The sequence below is a fragment of the Ornithodoros turicata genome, unplaced genomic scaffold (assembly GCF_037126465.1).
Source record: "Ornithodoros turicata isolate Travis unplaced genomic scaffold, ASM3712646v1 ctg00000895.1, whole genome shotgun sequence".
Lineage (NCBI taxonomy): Eukaryota > Metazoa > Arthropoda > Arachnida > Ixodida > Argasidae > Ornithodoros > Ornithodoros turicata.
The window spans coordinates 213,828-238,403 of NW_026999412.1; the positions used below are offsets into that span (position 1 = coordinate 213,828).

General features: G+C 46.5%; 1 protein-coding gene across 6 annotated transcripts in view; it reads right to left on the reverse strand.

Annotated features, from left to right (window-relative positions):
* Positions 1-24,576, reverse strand: part of LOC135375561 (zinc finger protein 883-like) — a 45,953-nt gene that overhangs the window by 17,300 nt on the left and 4,077 nt on the right. For 5 of the 6 annotated variants that reach the window (XM_064608237.1, XM_064608234.1, XM_064608236.1 and 2 more), the window contains 2 exons: positions 22,429-22,626; positions 18,172-18,324 (listed from right to left, as the gene is read on the reverse strand). In XM_064608237.1, the coding sequence (XP_064464307.1) occupies positions 18,172-18,324; positions 22,429-22,626 (351 nt within the window). Of the gene's footprint in view, positions 1-6,278; positions 8,179-18,171; positions 18,325-22,428; positions 22,627-24,576 lie in introns of those variants that run through there. The other variant, XM_064608238.1, reaches the window with a different exon arrangement.

Genomic DNA, 24,576 nt, shown 5'->3' on the forward strand with positions numbered 1-24,576 from the left:
AGGGTACACCTGTCAACAGCACAGTCGTATCGCTTCGTTTCGTCACGTTTCGGGAACATCTTCCGGAACAGCAGTCCCACGTGGTCACTAATGATCGGCGGAAGGTTGTGCTCCACCACAAAGCCCGTGGAAGCATTCGGTACATATCAGGCTGTCCTCGCAGTAGTCTCAGAGTAAAGTATTAATGGTCCTGCTTTTCTGCATGACCCTGGTACTTCGTAGAAGCAGTGAGGACTTTGATATGTCGTTCCTGCCTCCGTGTGATACACTAACATCGCGCACGAACGTTGTACATAATCTAAATTTAGTGCCTTTTTTTTTCTGAACCAGACACCATGGGGAAAATCAGTCACACATTTCCAGGTAACTCTTGAGTTTGATGAGTGCCGTCAGAGGAAGCGAAGTTAATGGGCGAGGCAGCAGGGACGATAGACTGAAGGATGGTCACATGGTTCGCTGCAGACCTCCCTCCCCTTCGTGGGATACCCCAGCCTTCTGCAAGATGGGAGTGTCGGGCTTTATAATTCTGGAGGAAGGCCTCCAACGATTTTTGACCCACGTTGCGAGGACCTATGGGGGCACCGCTGCCAGGGGAATGGCAAGAAGGAGCCTGGGGAGAGGGACAGGAAGCCGGCAAATAGGGAGAGGCGACGGGACATTGACCTGGAGGCAAATGCTGCATCTGTACTGTTCCGGGCAGCCTCGTTTGGTTGAAAAAGGGCATGAAATAAACCTTCGTTTTGATATTGAGTTGGCACAGCGATCCTACATCGGCCAGACGGGCGAGCACGACCCCAAGAGTGGGAATGATTCCCACAACGTCCATTGCCGTTTGCTTCGCAGGGCAGACATCACACTTGTATGGCTTCTCGCCCCAGTGTTCCCGTGTGTGGCGCAACAGGTTCCCGCTACAGCTGAACTGTGCAGTTCAGAGATCACACTTATGGGGCTTCTCGTCCATGTGTTTTTGCTCGTGACGGGACAGGCTTGTGTTATGGCTCAACTCTGCAGGACAGAGATCACGCTTGTAGCCCTTCTTGTCCATGTGTGTGTGTGCTTGTGATGCCATAGGCAGATACTGTGACGGGACCCTGCAGGGCAGGTACCTTAGTCTTGTGCAACCCTTCTCCTGTGTGATGTTTTGCATGCACTCGCAGAGTTGACAGGGAACATGTGTTGCAGCTAAATGTCTTTGTTTTGTGAGTTTTGAGATGAACCTCCAAATGGCCAGCATCAATGCACGCAGGCAAATAAAATTTGCACTCACACCTGTCTTTCTCGTAGCCAAACGTTGATGGTTTGCCATCCTCTTCACATCGCTCTGGTCTGAAGGTTGCTCAGCAGGTCGACCGTCTGTAGTGGTCAGTGCAGTGCTTTTGATTTGTGGTTCAACTGTTGTTGCGCCGATCTCGATCTGTACATTTGAAGAAGTGCAACCCAAAGACGCTTAGTCACATGTGCCACTGGGCTGGTCCTTAACATGGAGCCTACCACTGCTTTCTTTCACTCCTGAAAGTACAGAACTTGGATATTGAGAGCGCAGACAGTTTGGTACCCCCGAGACTTTCCCAGACTTCTGAGGACGGATTGGGTAGAACAGGTGTACTCTGCCCCCATTCCTATGACCACTGACTGTTGACGTCACAGGCTATACGCAGAGTTTTGAGGACGATCTGGGGAGAACAGTAGCGTCCTGCCCCTCTTATGACCAGCCGACTTGCAATCTCCTGTTCCACAAAGTACAGCGGCCCCATGTGACACATGTGTGGATGATGTTGTCCAAAGCACAATCCTGTTTTCAGATGGATTCAATGTGAGTCATGGTTCATGCACAGGAAGCAGTAAGTACTCAGGAGGAGAGGACCCTTGGATGCTTGACCGTTGTGGTCATTGTCGATGCAGATAACACATTGAGCATGGCTGGAACGAAGCACAAGTGGACAGAGATGACAAGACAGACACTTTTGACAAAAATCAATAAATCCTCTGCTTCTCAGGATACGTAGTAGATCCACACGCAATGAGTGTCAGGGGGAGGATTGATATTTTTCAAGTGTTCCTTGCTAGTATGCCCATTCACTTTTCGGCGGGTACGGACTTGGTCATATTAACGAGTTTAGACTGCAGTCGGCTAACATAACTATAGCATTTGCTAGGAAACTAAGGCACAATATTGTGGAAAAACGTGATGTCATATTAGAGGTAACATTATATATGGAAGACTGAAACCCAGCAGCCATCCACAGTCTTGTTCAGACACATGCAGTGCTACTGTATTCCTTAAAGTAGCAACGAAGTCACTTTTAACACCCTGTTTTCTTCCTATAAAACTGTTATGTACACCAGTAAAATACACCATGCGAAGTAATTCACATCACAGAGTCATAATTATCGCAGAAGTTGAAGTTACATCGTAAAAAGCGACCGTGCGAAACGGCGAAGAGCAGTGCCAGCCTGAGATCCGCTGGAACCTCATGCTGACGCTATAAGGAGAACGCTCGCTGATTGGTCAAGAGAAATGTTGCTGCTACTCAGCTGTTCGGGGTTCTGAAAAAGCCTTTCTGCTGGCTCGGTAATGATTCAGCCACTCTTTCAATCCCTAATTCCTTGGGAGAACTTGCAAAACAGGTTTCCGGTGGCAAAGGGACAAGGCACTGACCACTGAAACAGAACGAGTTCTCCTTCCAACGCCATCGGTGATGTGGCTTCACACCTTCTCCCTCTTGTCATACCCGGGGCCTTATCCTCATCAAAAGTAATCAACCTCGATTACTTTACGTCACAAGCTGTAGGGCGGGGCTGCCACGAAATACTCCGCCCTTAAATCCCGCCCGTTTCAATTGAAATTTATACCTAGTTTTCCTTCGCAGCCTCTCGGCCCTAATCTCAGACCGTGACCCTACGTCATTTCGATGTAACAATGACGTAAAAGATTAGTTTGAAAGCTGAAAAGTAATGTAGCGAAAGAGGGTCGATTACTTTGAGCGGCGATGGGTTTCGTGATGTGTCCGCATGTGCATTTCCGTTTATTGTGTTGTATAAAGTCTGTATGTGCTCGTCACAACAAGAAATTCATATCTTTCTTCTTTTTGTTTAATAATGATAGAAAAGCACCGCGTAACACCGTTTCTCTGCGCCGATCGCGGCATCGTATGCGTAAAAGTGGCGGGCTTTTCGAAGCGTCGTCCGAGCCGCACGTCGTACAATCAATGTTATTGCAACGTAGCGGTGTGCACACAAAAAACTCATCAATCAAAGTTCACTGTTTGTTGAGTAAAACTATCTCATTTGCGATGTCATTACCACCCCCACAGCGCACGAGCAACACACACACAGATACATTGGATGGTGATGGGGTGGGCGATTCACCGCCACTGAGGCGGTACACTGCCCTATTTCGCGTTGGGGGAGGATGCAGGGATGATGATGGGGCTTTCAAAGAGCCGTCGCCAGACCGGTGGAGCACAAGTACTCCGCCAGAAGACGAAGGCCCTGCGTCTGGTGGGCAGCGTTCGACCACGGACCGAGGATCTTCGCTAGGTTGAATGGCCGCTTGTCAATGCGTTGCATAGACAGCAAAAGAATCATATTGAAATGCGAATTATCATTTCGCATATCGAGCACACGAACACACAGAAAAATATAAAGAAAAGCTCATAAATAAAGCTCAAGATTTAAAGCACGAACCGATTTCTCATAAACGCGTTTACAGCTCGCGTCACACTGTCCGTTCGACCCTTTGCAATGATCCTTCGCGCTTTCATCGTTTTGTCAGTGGAGTGCAGCTGTAGCTTCCACAGTTTCGCCACGAAAACCACCGCCCCCCTTGACCACGTGATCATCCGTAACGAATCACGACAAAATAGCCGGAAAACGGCGCCAAAGCAGAGGAGGCACAGTAAGCCGGTTTCGCGGCCGCGCAAATAGTGTCGCCACTGGCATTTCCCGCCAAATTCCAGCTATTTACTTTCCATTGGCTCCGGTCTCCCACGTGACCCTTCTCGATCATGATTGGCTGAGGCTCATTTAACCGGTGGATTCGCCCGCGTTCATTTCTCCGAGGCGCCGACCCGTCTGACCGTTGCGTAGCTCGCGTTTGCCTATGTGAGCAGGCGGTAATTTCGTTTCGTGGATTTCGAAGATCTTCGAGCCATGGATGAACGCCTGCATGAAAGGTAAGCAGACAAACGTATGATGCATGTCAGTGATCAGACGTTTAATACTGTCGCCTAACTGTGTGCACCTTGCCCCGTATTACATCACTTTCTGCCGGTTAACAGTCATGATCTGGTTGATGATTCTGCGTGGCGTTGCTTCTTGCGTTTTGTTCCGCTGTTTGAATGTGTCTGATGCTTAGTACACTGGTGTGCATGAAAAGGAAAACAGCGTGCATCGCGTACGCAGGGCTCCTCCAATTTTGGCATTAGTCGACGTTAGACGCGTAACGCTGGCATGTCTTATAGAGCGTATTCAGCCAATTAACGTTGCCTGTGCTCCGGTTTACCATATTATTAACAGGTTCCCTTGTTTTTTGTTTTTTCATTCAGACACCGACAGCTGTTCGTGGCCCTGCGATCCGCGAGCATGTGGCCCCTGTCACCGAAAATTCGACAGTTGTGCTGGGATGAAGCGGATGACTTCTGCGACTCATCACGTGCTATAGATATGTATAATAATATCTACTTTCTCCAAACCGAATAGGTTCCCTTAAGGATTGTATAATATGATAGTCACGCTTTCTGTTGCTCGGCGCTATTTATTCTCTGTTTATTCTGCAGTATTCTGTAATAATCGTGTAGATTTACTTGCATTCAAATGTTGCTTCTTGTGTATATGTTTACCGTGTCAATAAATTTGTACATGTGAATTCCTTCGTCTTCTGGATTTTCATTTTCTGCTTCCCGATAATATTAGCAGATGACCTGGCGAAGCGCTCGGAACAGGGGGGGGGGGGGGGGGGGGGAGGAGATGAGTGAGAGGGTGTGGAGAGGGCACGCAACGCACATGCGCAGTTCGATCAGCCAGCGCGCGCTCTTTGGCGCCGTTTTCCGGCTATTTTGTCGTGATTCGTTACGGATGATCACGTGGTCAAGGGGGGCAGTGGTTTTCGTGGCGAAACTGTGGAAGCTACAGCTGCACTCCACTGGTGCCTCCTCTGGTTTTGTTGCTTGCCATCAGCGCCGTCTCACGGGCAGATACCGAATTATAAATGCGAAGTACAATCACGGTGTCACACAAACGTTGCCGTCTTGCACACCTGTACGTCAAGAAAAATGACAAACAGCAAAAAAGGAAATTACGAGCGTGCTTTTCGGTGCATTTTCCACGCAATTCAGTTTTACGCCGGTAGAGTTTTCTGTTTCCGACATCTAAGAACCGAAGCAACAAGACAGGGCGGGCAGATCACAGGTGTGGCCTTCGGATTCTCAGGAGGAAACACCGATAAGGCGGGTCGCTTTCCAAGATAACATGTGGGGCGATTGGTTGATACAAGGTGTCAACCAGTTTTAATATTCACGCCTTTTTCGATTTTGCACCAATGACAGAAGAGATTTCAAGTAATCGAGGTAGATTACTTTGACCAGGATAGGGCCCCCAGAGTGGCAAGTTAAGGGTGAAGGTGTGAACCCATGTTTATGAGAGTTTTTTTTTTTTTTTTCTGGGAAACAAACTGCACACATCAAACTCTTTAGCGCCATTCGATAAAATGACACACACTTTCATCAGATGTCTTAATCGGAAACTTTTTTTGGACAGCCCTCCGTACTCCTTTATGGCTTCCGTCCTACTTCCCTTGTGAAAACTCAGTTTTATGCAGATATTGTGCCAGTCCTATTGATGCCATCCATGTGCTGCTCCTGATGTTGGAGGTATTGATATCGTGGGAAAGCATTTATGTTTTCTATACTAATGCGCAACATCATTCATTTGCTTATACATCGCTTGGCTGTGCTACAATAAAGCAAGGAATATGATGGTATTCTCTTTTTTTTGCTCCTCTCTGTCAAGGTTTTATGCAAAGGAAAAAAGGTAACACTATTTATCTGAACACAAAAACAGCAACTAAAAAACACGCCAAACGGGAGTCCTGTTTAGTGTGTTTTTTCCACAGTCTCAGGGTTCGTTATGAAGATCAATTATCACCAGCTCGCCTGCTTTCTCTACGCTCTTTACGTAACACTATTTTTTGCAGTAAGGTATGTGTGCACAGCCTCCTGTACTTTTCTCAGATTTTATTGCAGTGGGATTATGCATCGATAGTGACCCAATAACATATGTCTTGTTTATCTTTTTATTTTTTCAAAAAAGCAGCAATGCCAACTCATTGAACTCCATTTCATAGAATGCCTCTTGACTGTACAAGACTGACTAGACTCTACTAGATTATAATGACCATGTCATAATCAGCAACTCATATGAGGAGCCCATCCACACGATCCACTAAGGGCGCTATTCATCGACCCGAGAGATCTTTATCATGACTGAACAATGGATTTGAATTTTGAACACGCAGACTGTGTACACACGACTACCATAGCAGACGACAGCAACAGCTTCTATGGAAACGCATAGAATGACGATGACAATCAACTTTAGAAAGAAGCCTCTCCCATGAGACACCCACCACTTGCGCAAAAATACTAAGGCCAAGCTAAGTACAAACCATTGCAGAAACTGAGTTATACAATAGCCAGAGCAATGAATAGCGCCACCGCTAGTTTCTGAATGCTGTGCTGGGAAGGGGTTCCTGTGACACTGTCGTTATGATCGAGTAGGACGTGGTTCAGCCCTGGTGTCTTAATCATCGATGCTAACATCATTTGCGAATGACATTCGGCGCGATTGCCATTAGCTTGGAATGCCATTCGGCGTTTGCCGTGTGACAAGGGTATTACCTCGGTCTGTTCATGTGTTTGAGTTTTAAATAAATATCCGGCAGAAATAAGATTCCCTAGCATACAGACTGCATCTGTACAGGCTTTTCTCCCTGTACACTGCCATGTGCTCTTTTAGGTCATCACGCTAAGGGCATGTGACAGAAAAAAGGTGATATTTGTGTGCCTCTTTCATGTGCACGTGGACTGTACACTTGTAGAGCTGCTATCCTAAGCCACAGGGTCTTGCTCTGCCTGCACCTGATTCGCAGACCAGGGGATGTTTGTACTGTGGCTGAGCACTACAGGACAGAGGTTGTCGGTCCACTTACAGTAACATTGCAGGTTTGTAATTTGCCTCAAGTTTGTGGAACAGGAATGTCCTTGTATGGTTTCTCACTCGTGTGTATCCGCTTGTGGCGCGACAGGATGTTCTTACAGGTGAACTTCGCAGTACAAAGATCGCACTTGTAGGGCCCCTCGCTCACGTGAGTCAGCTTGTGAAACCGCAAGCTTGTGTTCTGGGTGAACATGGCAGGGCAGAGGTCACACTTGAAAGGCTTCTCGCCTGCATGTTTTCGCGTGTGATACTTCAGGGCTGTGGGGTGGGAGAACTCTGCAGGACAGAGATCACACTTGTAGGGCTTCTTGCCTGTGTGTTTTTGTTTGTGATACAACAGGCTTGTGCCATGGGAGAACTGCGCAGGACAGAGATCGCACTTGTAGGGCTTCTTGCCCTCGTGTGCCCACTTGTGACTGCGCAGACTCTTGCTCTGGCGGAACTCTGCAGGGCACACATCGCACTTGTACGGCTTTTCACCCGTGTGTGTTTGCCTGTGAAGTCGCAACTTCGCGCCGTCCATGAACTCTGCAGGACATAGATTGCACTTGTGTGGCTTCTCGCCCGTGTGTGCTCGCTTGTGATATAACAAGGATCGGCGGTGGCTAAACTCCGCAGGACAAAGATCACATGTGTAGGGTTTCTTGCCCGTGTGTCCCTGCTTGTGTCGCGCCAGGCTACCACTACAGCTGCACTCTGCAGTACAGCTGCACTTAACAAGACTGTCCTTCACGTGGCTGAACATCGATGATTTGCTTGCCTCCTGAGTCTCGCTCTGGTCTGAAGGTTGCTCAGCTGATCGACCGAGGGTAGTGATCAGTGCAGTGTTTCCGAATCGTGGTTCAACTGTTGTTGTGACGATCTCTATCTGTACATTGGAAGAAGTGCATCCTGAAGACGCTTGATCACACGTGCCACTGGGCTGGTCCTTAACATGGAGCACACCACTGCTTTCTTTTGCTCCTGGAAGCGCAGAAATTGGACATTGAGAGCGCAGACAGTTTGGTACAGTCCTCACTCGTTAATATGACATCCTCGCCTTGTGACTAGGGAACCATTTCTTCCCCAAACTTCATACAGATTGGACTTTTGAGGACGGATTGGGTAGAACACGTGTACTCTGCCCCCATTATTACGACTGCTGACTGTTGACCTCACAGGCTATGCACAGAGTTATGAGGACGATCAGGGGAGAACAGTAGCGTCCTGCCCCTCTTATGACCAGCAAACTTGAACCCTTCTATTCCACAAAGTACAGCGGCCCCAGGTGACGCACGTGTGCATGATGTCGTCCAATGCACACTCCTGTTTTCAGTGGATTCATTGTAGTCAAAGTTCTTGTACAGCAAGCACTAGGTACTTAAGAGGACAGGATCCCATGGACGCATGACCATTGTGGTCATTGTCGATGCAGATAACACATTGAGCATGGCTTGAACCAAGCACAAGTGGACAGAGCTGACAAAACCGGCACTTTTAGCAGATTTCTCTCAGATATAAGTTGCAAATAAACCAATAAATCTTCCGCTTCTCAGCATATGTAGTAGACCCACACACAGCATATGTGTTGGGGATTGGAGGGGGGAGAGAGAAGGGTATTTTCCAGGTGTTTCTTGTTAGTATGACCATTCGCTTTTAGGCAGTAACGGACTTGGTCATATTAACGAGTTTAGACTGTAGTAGACTAACGTATAAATATCATTCACTCAAGGAACTAAGGCACAACATTGCTGCACAACAAAAATGTGATGTCATACTGCAGGCGACATTATATGTGGAAGACTGAAACACAGCAGTCATCCACAGTTTTGTTCAGACACATCCAGCACTCCAGTATTCCTTAAAGTTGCACAGAAGTCACTTTTAACACCATGTTTTCTTGCTATAGAACTGTTAAGTAGGCGGTAAGATGCACCATGCGAAGTAATTCACACCAGAGTCATAATTATCGCAGAAGTTGAATTTACGTCGCAAAAAGCGACAGTGTGCAAGTGTGCCACATCCCAGTACTATTGTTATTTGGTGTAGGTAATTCATAAACTCTAAACAATATAGATTAATATAAACACTTCGTTTCCGTAGCACCAATTTTCTTCTCTAGTCATTACTTGATGTTTGGTAAGCATTCCAAAAATAACGCACAGATATACGCATATGTGCACATCAACAGGGATCGTGGGATTCCGTGGCCACATACAAATGCGGGAAAAACCCAGGTTTTGATTTCGGTCACGAAGAAGCACGAGTTGATCCTTCGTGGCGCATGAATAGAGAGCTGTTCCTGCCAAGGGGCAGGTGTTGTCGATAGGCACAAATAAATATATAAATAAATAAGATAAACCTACTAATGTCATTATCATTACTACTGACTAATGTCATCGTCATTAAAACTGTAATGATGCCAGTTTAGCATTACGTTTTCCCACAAGGCCTCCGTGGTGCTTATAACATGAACGTATGGTTAATCTTACTTTCTTACAGATTGCTGGTGAGGGCAATCAAAACAGCTTAGAGTAGATAGCGTTCATCGTGGAAGTCATTGCATTTGATGTCGCGAAACCAGTGCTTCTTGTGCATGGTCGGCAACAAGTAAAAATGTTTGGATTCCTCAGCATGAGCACACATCAGTAAATGCCTAACTAAGAATATGTTCATGTTCTTGTTCATATGTTCTCTTCGATGAAGAAGAACAGTTCTTCAACAACTTCAAACAACTGTTCTTCGAAGAACAGTCTGTATTCGAAATATCGACGGCTCCTGTTCTGAGGGAATTCCGTTCGTACTTCTCTAAAGGCTCGCTGGATTTCTACCCATCTACGTTCTCGCTAGCTTGCTTCGTAGGAGACACGACCTCCTGGAAAACATTTCTCACAACCCAGTCCTTGACAAGGAAAAACCTAAACTAACAAAGAAAGCAGAGGCTTCAGTCATAGTTCCTGAAAGCTGTAGAGGAGGTGATGTCCCTATACACTAGCTCTGACCAGCGATGGTGGTGTGTACCAGCAGGGAGACGTCCATGGCCTCACGCTAGCACTGTGCAGGCAGAACTGGCAGGTAGGCAGTAGATGGCAGCATTCACGGCCCGCACATCACTTCCTCCCTCAGACACGGAGCAGAGCATGTGGTTGATGTCCGTGTCAACAGCAAGAGGAGGAGAATGAGGACGACGTGTGGGTGATGGACGACTAAGCACACGGCTTGTGACGGTCGCAGCGGGATGGCGTGAACAAGACTGCTGCGATCCACGTGGGTTCCAGCGAGGTGTGAATGCTGAGTAGGTTGAGCGGTTGTTGAATGTGCGACACTACGGCGACTGGCACAACAGTGTAAATGCTGGTCGTCACCAGAGAAGTACGTATTCGCCTCTCCAGCTGGCTGCTCGCCACCTAGTGGATCCCGCCAGAAGCACTCAATGACTTATAGTAACAGCAGATGACAGGTATATTTTGCGCTGACCCGCAACTGCCGCAACTCCGCTTCGTGTGCGACGGAGTTTCCTGGCTTACAGAACTCAAAACAGCAAGAGCACTGCTCGATTACGCAGTGTAAAACTTTTTTTTTTTAAATTCCGTGTTAGCGCCCCGAAGCAACTATGGCTATGAGCGGCGTATAGATGTGGACAGAAGAAGAGAGGACAGCAGGAAGGAGTGGGGGACAGGGGGGTTAGTATGTGTCCTGGGCCGACTTCAAGGGGAACTGTGCCGACATTCATCTGGAAAGTCTTTGGAAAACCCAGGGAAAACCTCGGACAGCACAGCTAGTGACAGGATTCGAACCCGTGTCACCTCCCAGTCTCGGCGTGGAAAGCGATCACTCTAACCACTATGCCACTGGAGCTGGTAGTGCAAAACTACCGCGGAGAAGAACATTCAATGTCGAGAAGGGAAAGAGGGCAAACACAGGAGCGGCTGGAACGAAAACAGCGAAAACAGCAGAAAACCATGCGCAAGTTATGTTATTTGTGCAATTTTTTAAGCATGTCTCGTGGAAGAAGGCATGAAGCAGGCGATGTATTCATCTACGGTACCATAATTGATCGGCAATCATTCTTTTCTCTGCCACCTCGAGGAAGACTTGAGCGCCTCTATAGGTAGTTGGAGAGGCTTGACAGGTGCTCACTAGCACCGACGTTTCTACTGGGGAGAGTAGCAGGAATACTTGCTCTCGCATCATGCGGGCTGGCAGGTGTGTTACCGCACTAAGGACGGACTGCAATGCCAGATAACTACCCACAGGAATAAACCTGACCGCGTCCTCGAATCTGAGCCCAGACCCGTAGTTTCGCAGCTAGAAATTTTGAAAAAGTATCGGCCTCGAACCGAATAAATACGGTATTTTAAGTGTCTTCTTTGCCTTCCCAAACCAAAATCACTCTGTGCATCCCACACGCCGTACTCAAATTTGAAATGTGCTCAAGTAACCGCCTTCAATATTTGTGTTAGCTCCCAAGCAACACAATGTACTGAAAGTTGAGTGCGACAGGGGTGGACAGTATGTGTCTTATCAAAGCTCTTTAGCTTCACGAGCTTGTTCAAGGCCTTCCCCACCCACCCCTCCACCCCTATTGCACTCGACCTTCAATACGTTGTGCGGCTTGGGCTATAGCAGTCACTGTATGGACGTCTACACGTTAAGGACGCTGATTTCACTCATCAAATCGAATACCTGCTGTGTGGGGAGGAGGTACCTTCGGAATGTTGGCAATTTAGAAGGAGGGGAACCTGTTAATAAAAAAAAAAAGGAACGAAAAGTAGGTCATGCAACGAGCCAGCTTACAGCAATCGCTTGCAGACATTGGTGCAGCATTTATCGGTACATATAAACGCGCAATCCTGCTGAAGTTCTGTAACCTCCTAGGAGTGGGGCAATAATGAGGGGGTAAAGGCAGCTGTTGACCTTGAATATACAGGAAAAAAAAAAAAAAAAAGAAGAAAACCATCCTTGTTACCAATCACATGCATTCTACTTGCAACACATGCAACAAACAGAGGTGGCTATGTTTGATGCAGCCATGCCTATCCGCAACAATTGTTCCAATTGTCTTGCCACAGAGGCTGTCTCGAGACAACGCGCGAAAAATAACTGATGCCCATTTTGAGTACCAGCTGTTCTTCAAAGAGAATTCCAAGTAAATGGTCGGACAAAATAAAGCACGTGGTTTTGACATGGTTGTGGTTCTGTAAGAGCATGGTAATGTAAAAGTATGTCGAATAACGTCAATAACCAAGAGACACGGGATACGAAGACAAGAACAAGAGTGCTTGTCTTCCTGTCCCATGTCTCTCGGTTATTCGTTCCTTCATCATCATGCACCAGTTAGTCTGCGCCCTATCTCTTTTATCGTTCACAGAATATGTTGTCACCTCACATATTTGTATGAATATAGCAGACACATGATGTAGGCTTCAGTGATGTGCGGAGTGATGTGCTAAAAAAACGAAATTAATACGAGACTCAATGAAAACATGATGTCACAAATGGCTGTCAGGGAGATGTGCCTAGTCTTTACTAGCAAGCCAGGATTTTGTTTTAGACATCAAATGACCATCCTCTCGGCGTATGTACCATGTGTATGTGTTTGTTTGTTTGACAGAGATGCAGGTGGCTGTATTACATTATAAATGTGGTGTTTGCTTTTGTGCAGTTTGTCTTCCTTCTCTTTGTTTGCGCCACTGAAAAGTTCCACATTGTTCCCACTTCAAAAAACAGCCCTTCTGGTTACGGCGGTTGCTACACAGACACGCGGTTCCACTTGAGAATGTATGCAACGGGCGGAGTGTAATCACGCACTGATACACCCAAGACCGGCGCGACTGAGCAGCACTAAAGCCCTGCGCAGATGAGCTGTTTGACCTCCACATCTGACCCGTGTCCGTGCAAAACACTTCTCGCTCCGATCCGCATCCGCAACTGCGAACAAACTCCTACACCCACATTTGTCATCCCATCCTGTATCATCCGCACCCGACACGCCAAATCTGCATCTCACACGGGACACAAAGGTGGATCAGTTTCTGGTTTTGATATATCTAGTCAATTTTCCACGAAACAAACTCCCATTTCCCGTCAGCACAAAACAGAAAAAGGGTAAGAGAAACTGCTGTCACTAAACGTGGTGCGCCCGGGTGACTTCCTCTCTTTTGTTCTGACTATGAAAACGCCACAGTGACATAGCTTTTGTAGCAATGGCAGGTGGATCGTCCATGATGCCATCAAAGAATGCATGACAGCAAACGCACATTTTGCTGCCACGAAAGCATGCATGGCACCAAGCATAGATTTTGCAACTAATGGAGTAGGTAGGGTTTATTGCGAGCGGCTTGCGTTCGCCTTGTAGTCTGTGTTCGGTGCCTACTGCAGAGAAGATTGGTGTTGCACTTTATCCGCATCCTAATCACTGCCGATCCGCTACATTGACAACCACAACTGATCTTCTCCTGATCCGCCACCATCTGCATCCGATCCGCAGGTCACACCAAGCGTCCATATTTTATCTGAATCCCCAATCTTCCTGCGGACATCCACTTCCATCCACGGATGGCGCTGGGCTTTAATCAGCGCGCGCCACCCTTCGCTGTCACACGGTCCCTATAGTTGTATTCAACTTAAGAAGGAAAAGAAACGTAGTCGACTACATACACCTTTGAAGATAAGGAGACGCAACAGCGAGCCAGGAGGGATACTGCTACGCCATCACGCATCATCAGTAGGGGAATGGCATGGAGGGATCGCGTAGTGTCATGTGGCCACCAGAGAAGGGGGGCCAGATTTAGCAGCCAATATGGAAGAAGAGTAGGATGGTTTACATTATTTGGCGGAGGAAGAAGGGCGACGTCTCCATACCCAGCCACCCTATCTGCGGCACAGTAACACATTGAGGGCTGACGGACTAGATTTCCGTTCTTTCTTAAGTTGAACATGACTACAGTGTGACCTAGCAACTAAAACTGCTACCTTATGGCCTACCTTGTCGACACCTGCCACACGACTAGGCACGGACGCCGTGTGAGCAGCTTTTAAGCGCTACGTCATGTTCTCACATGTTGGCCACCCGAATTTGCCAAAAGAGAACTTAGCTATGATGAGATTTATGTTTGCAATTGATGTAGTAAACACGGCGCTATTGTGACATTGTATGGAGGATCTCAGTGTCACATTGTGTACTGTGTGAGACTTGAGTAGAAGAGAACATCCCAAGCGGCACAACATCTTCGCCCAATCTTGGTTCGATACTGGTCTAATCTTGAGACGACATTGCCAATACAGTGAAACACCACTTGAACAAACTATTCACATGAGCAAACTCTGCAGGAATCCCCCACCGAAACTTCATTATAGCTAGGGTTCCGGGTTTTCGGATTTATAAAAAAAAATCAGAAAAACGTACTCCGGTAAAAATTTAGGCAATTCAGATTAATCCGAAAAACTCCGCTTGGCAGATGTTTTACCTGGTAACCGGGTTATTGTTCTTGACCTCCTTTTGTGTCCTGGGTTTCTTCCAACCTCGGGTACCGGCCCGACCGCAACATAATAATGGTTTCCGTGACCTAGCGTTTTCTTCAGCGGTCATCTCGACCACTTGAGGATTGATCACCCAGGTTTTTCCCCACTCAGTTGCCCAATTTCCTTCTCCTACCCGTGACCTAAGCACTAAAATCAGCATTGAACCAAAGTCATACGGAGTGGTCTTTTTTAGAAGGGCAACTAGTTGCAGTGCTGACGACAAGATGGGACGCAAGCGAAAGCTGCCCTGGGACTTCGTCAAGGAGTTCCCCTATTTCGAGGAGTTCACATTGTCCCGTGATCACGCCACACAGGTTATCATACAGTCGTGCTCGTTTATAATGATATTGACGGGAACGCGAATTCTGATCGTTATATCAGAGTACAGTAGATTTCCGTTAATACGACTTCCGATAATTCGATTTTCCGCTTAATTCGATCGAATTCGAAGGTCCCGTCAAATGCCCGTATGCCTCTATTGATAAAAAAGTTTGTTATTTCGAACGTGAAATCAGTGCACATCGTGTAATTCGATCGATGCGTCCGCGAACCAGGCATCCGCGTCGCCCGCACCGCACATACAAGATAAAGATCGCCCTAAAGTTCAGGTGGCAGATCGGCAGACGATTGAACAGTACCGATCCGTTCCGATAACCGCGAGTTTTTGTGCACCGAACGCTATCGTATTTGCGTACGTAAGCGATAGCGTTTGTGGTTCTGCGCACGCGCAAAACATAGAGCTTCGCGCATTGTGCAGAACCACCACGCATCTCTTGCGTACGCAAAGCCAATGGCGTACGATGCACTAAAACTCAATTCATTTGGTGGTGGTGGTTCGTGCCGGGCGAGGAGGAAACGTCTCTTTGTCGTTTTTGCTTTCCGTTTATTGTTCTACGTTTCACCGGGCTTTCGTTCGGAAACTGTTCGTGCAACAAGAGTCCGATACACAACGTGAGCTCGACGAGTTTCGAATTTCGATGACTTCGTGGAAGTGGACATCGTCGTCGTCAGACGTGTCCTGCCCGGGCAAGATGGCGGAAGCGAAACTGAAGACGATATCGCCGAGCGCATTCAGTGGGTGGGTGCGTGCACGCACGCACACTGCGAGCTTTCCGCGAAATCGTCTACAGTTTCGCTTCCGCCATCTTGCGCGGGCAGGACACGCCTGGCACCGATGTTGTAGCGCGCGAGAGAGCGCTCTATGTGCAATGTGTCGAGATGCGCGTTTAAAGCGTGAGCGACAGCAGAGGAATGCACAAAGGTGACATTGACCCCTACAATTTTTCTGCCTATTCTTTAATTCGACCTTCGGATAATTCGATCAAATTTCGCGTTCCCGTCAGGGTCGAATTAACGGAAGTTTACTGTATCGTTAGAAACGAGCTTTCGAGAAATTGCCGCTCGGGTTCGCGCAAACGAAGTAGATCGCCACAAGTAGAACGCCGCTGAACATGAGCGTTTGTTGGGAGCACATAAGAATTTTATCTAGCCGACTCAGCTGTGCGTCGAAAGCTTTTGATAGCATAACCGCCGATATCGTGTGAGGCGCCGCACCTTTTGATATCGACAACCTCATTCATTGCTCGTCATCCAATGCCGTAGTCATCATCATTCTCACAATCGGGACTGCGAGGTCCATCAGAAGGCGCTTCCGCCACGGGTAATCAGTCGATGCGTGTTTGGGGGGCGACACGCAACTGTCTGCCAATACACGTTTTCGAAGCCGCGGCACACTTCACAACGCGGTTTTGCACCAGTACGAAACCCGTAGAGCGCATGTAACTTAGGGTCGAGCCACGCGTCTTTCCTCGTCCAAAAGCGTCTCTGAACCGCGGATACCATCGTAGCAAGCACGCAGCAAAAGAAGAGAAAAAGCTTGGAGTGAAGACAAGAGAACGATGTGGAGAAAGATGTTCTCGCGAGCTCCTTCTGCCCTTTCGAAGTCGCATGCCTTGCAACGCACGCATCTAATCCCCGGCAGTCATGCGTGGATAAATGCACTGCATTCTCACTTTAGCGGGCATGGAGGCGAAGGCTCTTGAAAATGCCAATGTAATTTGTTTTCAGTGAAATGGTGCAATCTTGCTTTCTAATTTTCACGCATTTTACCGGCCGCTGGGAGAATTCCGATCGCTATATGCAAGCAAGCGCTTTCGCGGCGATCGTTATATCGATGTTTTGTTTACATGTAGTTCAATGGGAGAGCTGACGGGAACCAAGAAGTCGATCGCAATATCGGAGTTATCGTTCTATCGAAGATCGTAATAAACGGGCTCGACTGTATGTAAGTACTGACGCATAACAGTGAGCACTGCACACGGAAGGGGTGCATTTGGAATTGCGGAACACCTCAGTGTGTGTCGCACGAAATGTACTGTGAAACTTGTGTCTCTTTACTGTTGAAGCAATAAATGTGAGAACTGTATTTTCGTTGCACAACTGTGCATGCCTCGTGAGGTTTTCTCCGAATTTCGGATATTAACTGAGCTGTAAATCATACGTTCCGAAAAGCTCAGTTTTTGGAAAAAGCAATAAGCTCCGAAAAACGTCCTCCAGTAACGCCCAGAAATAAACTCAGAAAACCCGGGAACCTGATTATAGCCAATGTAAATAATTTCCAGTTTAACAAATCCCAACGCAGTGCAAATTTCAGTTCCACGTATCTTTCCTACAGCCCCACTGCATACTTCTCGATTCATTGTGGCCGCCACCATGTTGGTTTTCGACTAGAACTTGATTAGAACGCCGAAACTGGGTCATAGCCATAGCATCACAGCCACAGTGCAGTCAGATGCAGCAGAATGGCGCGTAACAGACCAGAACCAATGTTCCCGTTCTTTGTGATCTGTGAACTGTAGGGATTTCCTTCCCTCGTCATCCTTTCATGTGAACCTTTTTGGAATGGGGTAGGGTCCTGCACTCAACGCAGAGAAACATTCCACATCATCATCATCATCTATTCATCTATGTTGTTGTTGTTGTGATCTGTGCGCTTTGTGGCCTTTCCTTTTCCTCAGCAAAATATGAGCATTACACAAGCAAGCCCGTCCACTAGATGAGAGATGAAAGTTTTATGAGGTTGGGACCATGGAGAGCGCGAAACAGATATTGCGAAACAACACCACAGTCTGATTTGCGAAACTGATGGTTTCTGCTAAGTACCAGATATTCTCGGTGCACTTATGAATACTGCAAAATAAATCGTTTAGGCACCCCAACTTTATTTTAATCTGTGACAGCAAGCTGCCCTGCACTCATTTCAGTTTAGTGAAGTTTCACTTCAGTTTCACTGTATTGAGCAAAGATGCTGTGCTGCCTGGGATGCACTGGAAAGATGACCACGTGTCTGCCTGAAAACTAAACTCTAAAGCATCTCTGTTGCATTCCATCTATTTATGTGCACCATGCCACTCAGATATCTTGTGACTAAGTCAAATGATCCTTTTGTATCACCTTCTGGTGTTGAGCCATGACTGTGTCCCATGTGGTCCCGTTCCTCCAAAATTGCAGTGTTGTAGGGCTCTGTCTTCACTTGTATGATCTGATGTTCGTATGAACAGTCGTCTGGAGGTTCTTTTTTAATGTGGCACATCCCAAGAGTCACCCCTGGGATAGAACCAAAAAAGGCTTTAGTAAGTCACATTCCAGGGCTTCAAATCACGTGATATGTAGTCTTCGCTGTACCCCTTTTTTCAATTAGTTATGCTCCGTTATAACTTGTATGTACACATCACACACAAAAACATCAGACCACAAAAGCTTCCTTTGAACTAAAACATTCATTCGGGCCCGATTGGTAAGATGCTTCCATTTCACTAAAAGCGCTGAAAACTGGACAACACACACAGAGAGCGCAACCTTCAACACTTTCACGCATATACATTGAAACTGCTGCTTATAATTAGGGCCTGACTTTTTAGGGTTAAACCCGTATCCACCCGATATTTACCCCCCGAACGAAATCTGTAAAATTCGGGTTTAACCCGAATCTACCCGAAAACATCCGGGTCGCGTGGCACACTCATAAGCGTGCATTAAAATAAAGTTTGATAACATTGCTAAACATTAGTTCCATGTTAAAACAAATTTTTATTAAACAAAAAAAATCACCCGAATACACCCGAATTCCTGACGACAGAATATGCCGTAACGGGATTTAACCCGAATACACCCGAATTTTCAACTGAAAAATATCACCCGGTATTTACCCCCCGAATTTGGCCAAAAATAAAACCCGAAAAAGTCAGGCCCTACTTATAATGTATGTGCGTGGTTTCAATGTGTACACACTAACTTGTTGAAAGTAGCCAACTGCACGTGTGCTGTCTTGTTTCAGCGTGTTTAGTGAAATGAGACTTCCATGTTAATCCATGGGAATGTTCTGTTGTTAAAGGGACCATCGCATCCAGAAACGTATGTACGAGACAGATATGGTAATATTCGTTACCAATTCACAGTCCGCTTGGTCAAGCGTCTCATCCGAAAAGAGCTTACATATTATATAAACAACTTGTAATGATGTCCCTCTGCAGCCGACGCCACAGTGACAGAAGCAAGACACACGAGCAGAAACACAGCACAGGTGATTGCCTGTGACATCGTCTGCTTCCCATTTGGATCTCAATATACTAAGTGAGAAGTCCTCCGCAAATACACTGACTTTCTTCGCTCAGCAGTGCAACTTCTGACGAGACCATGTTGCGTGGAACACAATGTTACGCTCCTGGCTGTACAGGTATGTTCTACGCTAACCAGAAATGATATTCCGCGAGCCGATCACGGAGCAGATGCCGTCCCCTAGTATTCCGGATTGCCCACTCGCCCGTCCATTGGTCAGTCGCCAAGGCTACGTAGGTCAGTCCAGCCACTCCCCAATTCCGATCCGCACCAAAGAGCACTCACTGATTGGCATTGTGCGGGTGACGTTTGCAGAGAAGGACTCACGGAATGCTCTCGATATGTGCTGTCTGCTCTTGCCATGTGTTACGTCACACTGCACAGTAATGACAACACCACGAATTTGTGTCAGATTTTTCCTGCGTTATTGTCAGCGATTAGGGTTCTTCGTGTTTGGGTTAAACCCGATTTTTCAAGTCAGTTCCCCCGCCAAACAAGCTCTCAAGGATCCAGGTAAAACCTGATATCTACCCGACATCCTTGCGGTCTGTCAACTTGTCGTTCTAGGTAAACCGTCGGAAAACATATTCGTAATATCAGCAAAGAGAGCTATCTGTGACAACTTATTTGTCCTCCTTTTATAATCTCCTCCTGCGGGAGAGAAAAAGACAAGCTTTTGTAGAGCTCAGACAAGTGTGTGAATCGCGGTCATTCACCGCCCTAGTTCCGAGCAGAAACGTAAAGATTCTTGTTGCACGTCACAGTGTCAAAGCAATGGCTTGTTTCGTACGTCTTTCGTCTCACCCGAAAATTCCCCCAATGACATATCAAACAGACATCGTGGCTCCAGACATCCCTCCGAATTCTCGTGGATAAATAGCATAGATGAATGCACAGTGAAACAGCACTCTAGTTCTAGAGTTGACTGGGACAGATGTCTCCTTAAAGGGAGATTTCAAAACCTCGGTATTTCTGTAACCTCGGTAAGGGGGTTTCAAGCTCGCGGTATTCCCACTATCAGTTACATGAATAGAACACAATCGTGAAATACCTGACTTGAAAGCGGAAGTGGAATTATAAAAACGACTTTTGAAATTTGAAAAACTCTGGGTCCCACCGAGCATTGATAGAAGTACTACTTCTTCCTTTCTCTGCTCTGCCCAGGGATCGGAAGCGTTTTTTTTTTTCGGTCCGGTTCGGTTTTGGGTTCAGGGATATTGGTTCGGTTCAGGTATATCGGTTCGGTTAAGGTTCGGCGCAGGGAGAGCACCCCCTCTCCCGCACACACGCAGACATGAAAAAAAAAAAAAAAAAGGTCAGCGGTAGGGACATTTACTGGGATTGGAACAGTTACCTTTTTTGGTCCCGGTTTAACCGGTTCATGGGCAGTAAGTTTGCTACATGAAAGCGAGCTTACGCTCACCGCACACGGTTGCAAGAGAAAGGTGTGAGATAACCGTTTCAGGTGAGTCAAAAAAAGGTCGGTCAGTAGTACAATTATTCCACCTCTGAACCGATTCCTGAACCGGTAACCGTATGATTTTTTTCGGTTCAGTTCAGGATGAGCAAAAAAATTGTTCGGGTTCAGTTCGGTTGGGGTTTGTGCGAAAATAAAGTTTTTTTTTCCGGTTTTCGGTTCAGGTTCAATTCCGGTTCCGATCACTGGCTCTGCCAACATCACCGTTCATTAGCCATACCATTCCTGCGCTGTTTTCTGACTCTCGGGGAAGCAGATGACTGCTGTTTCTTTCCACCTGAGAGACCTGATCCCCAATCTTCGTCCATTGTTTTGTTCCGGGAATGTAACGCACTGACTACGACCCACGTGGTATACTACTTGTCCGCTTCATGCAGGGTGACGTAACGCAGTGGCATTCGGAAGGGAAAGTTTCTGAGACTCCTCTCCACGTTCCAGTTTCGGTTTTATTGCTCGCTTATTTGAGGCATAATTCCTCGCACGAGAAAGAAACAAAGTTGATGGCAGGTATACTGTGGATGTCATCCACCAACTACAACGTGCAGCAATTTTTTCACCGATCATTCCATATCCCTTTAACTCTATTCTTACCACACTCAAAGACCCATGCTATTTGGTCTCCAAAGCGGATATGGACAAGTGGTGCCATTTGGTAGATGTTACAAACAACAGCATGGAACGAGTTTCGTTTTCATTTTGAGCTTTTCCTCGTGGTGGGGATTTGTGAGGTCGGTTCCGCGCCAAGGAGGCAGCGTGCAGATTTTACCTAGGTCATGGCATCACATTTCCGCAGCAGATCTCTTTCACAGATGTGCAATACTCGTGCCTGAAGCATATTTAGGTTTGATTTCATTTATCAGAAAGCAAAGAGCGACTCTGAAGGTGTTACATAAACAGATTTTTGCCCTGAATTCATGGATATGTATAACTTGCACTATTGATGTTCTTCCTGTTTCAAAACTAACTGGCAGGAACTGGAAATTTGTGAAATGGGAAAATGTGATACCACAAGAACAGAAAAGTTGACCATGAGACTAATGTTTTCTGCGGAAATCATGACGTTCATTTCTGTTCTACTTCTTCGATGAACCCTGCCACTCAGTTACATGAACAAAATGGGTGTTGACGTTATTTTTCGCAGCTCATGAACTGAGAGTGCTGATATTTGCGGGTATTACTTCTGACAAAAATTTGCCACATTTTGTGCATTTTGAAACGTGTAGACTGATATTTTTGCTCAATATACAGGCATATCCTCCTGGTGTTTCCACCAACCTTTCTGCGTTTTGGAAATAACTAATTCTGGAAACAGATGAATAGTTTTGTTTCAGAAACTTAGATCATTCAATTAGGGCACTCATTTGGCTACATTTTCCTACGTAGCAACATATTCTTAAGTGATACTGTCAGCCACAAAAAAAAATATATGCGTCAAATTTGCATAAAGAAAGTGTTAAATGACGTGAGACAGCCAGATGCAAGACATTCCTCTGAAACATTTCACGGAACATCTCATCCGAGAAGTACATGGTTTACGCAGTCATACTGTTACGTGTCCCTCGGGTACACTCAAGAAAGCACTGACCAGGTGACTACGGTGTTTACAAAAAGCTTACTGTAGCTCTTGTCCCCCGGTGCAGACTCATTGCATTGCTGCTGCTGGCCCTGTTCTGGTAGTAATCCGACATCAAGGGGCTCAGATTTTACTCTGCCGATCTGACCAGCACTCTTTGAGGAGAGCTCCATTTCTCGAAGTTGTAAGTCCCGAGGGCCGAAACTTGATGACTCAAACACGCAGGTGTCTCTTCGTCTCTCTGTTAAATGAGAAGCCAAACTGTTGCCAACCTTTCCAAAATAAAAAAAAATTAAGAGATGGGACGAATCCAGAATTTTACAAATCCAAATCCGGATCCGAATCCAAGCAAGGCTATGCGAATCCACAAATCTTATGAATCTTTCGAATCCTTTCTTCAAAGAAATTTTAAAAAGCAAAAAAAAAAAAAAAAGACACTTCGACTGATATTGAAGCAGAATTTGATACACAGTGAACCCTCTTTAATATGACCACCGCTGTTCCCGCGGATGTTGGCTACAAAGCGAAATGTCATATTACCGAGAAATGCACCCTCCGCGGGCCGGACACACCACTACGCGCAACAAAAGCCGACGTAATTACGATTTATTTTCTGAAAAATCTGTTACCAACGACTACGTCACACAATTTTCAGTCGTTAACTTTTCTAAATGGACAACAGCAGCATCAATTGCAGACACGTTATCCACATTCATCTGCTCAAAAAATAACGAGGCAACCTGTGACGTCCTACGTTAACACGTGTCACCCCCTGAGCCAGGTACGAGATAGCCTCTCCCGGGGACTACTCTGAGGGTCATGTGACACGGTCATAACAGCGGGAAGATAATGTCAGTGTTTGACCCTACTTGTGACAAAAATCTCGGTCATCATACGATAAACGGATTGTCATATTGACGAGGGGGATTTACATGCCGGCGGAACGGTTCCCGAGAAAAACGGTGATAAAGCGAGTATGTCAGATTAACGGGGGTCATATTAACGAGGGAACACTGTACATTTGTTTAATGAAAAACAAATTAAATAATAGTGCAGTTTCAGAAGAAAATATACCCGTACAGCTGTTCTTAAACGTAATTTATTTAACGCGTCGTTCAACGACTACAAGAAATACATAAATTCTGGAGCCTGAATCATTTCCATAAAACTAAGCAGCTATCAAAAACAAAAACTGTGGTACTTTTAAACTTGTAATCTAACAGTTCCTGCCTCAACTCCTTCAGTCTAAACAACCAAATCAGGCTTTCGGCGCACTCTGGATGCCAGTTTGAAAAACAAGACAGACAAATGTGGTTCGCTGATTTCGAAAGATTTGGTTTGCCATTTTGGGCACTGGGTTTTGGATCCCTGAATCTCAAAACCCTGCCTAGGATTCGAGGATTCGCAGATTAAATTGGCACATCCCTAAAAACAGTACACCAATAGTTGTCATGTGCTCGCACAATGTAAAGATGCAGGCTTCTAGCAGCGCCAGTGTGGCATATACCGTAGTTTCACGCATATAAGCCACACCGCAGATAAGCCGCACCGCAGATAAGCCGCAGGGCCCGTTTTTGGGAACGTTTCGAAATTTTTCCAGCAGACAAGCCGCACTAGTAAATAAGTCACGGGCACTACGACACGACTGATTTGTGTGACAAAGGAGACCATAGAGAAGGCCATAAACCCTGGGGTCCATACTCTGGGGTCGGCATGGTTTAGAACAAAGGAGTTCTAGTGTTCTACCAAGGTCGGATTGTGCCCTTGTTGCATGTTTTTGATGGATCGACTGGTCAGTGGCCTCCCGGAAGACAGGAATCAATGTCACCAATTTCCTTAAAGCTGCTTGGGGGAAGGCACCAGGAAGGTCACTCTACTCGAATGTGGACGCACCCTTTTTTACACTGCTCATGCCCTGGCAGGGTGTAGCTGTTCTGGAGACACCGTCGGCACTTTCGTTAAAACTGGCGCGTGAGGAAAATACCAGGGCAAAATTTTCAGCAGATAAGTCGCACTGCTTGATGAGCCGCAAAGCGCCCGTTAGAAAAACGGAATTGCACATAAGCCATGCCTAATACGCGTGAAATTACCGTACCTTGACTAGAGCGACACCCTTGCAGCAAACGGAGCACATAATACCTACAGGCTGATATGCACTGCAGGAATGCCCCGGAGTCCATGTGTACCAGCC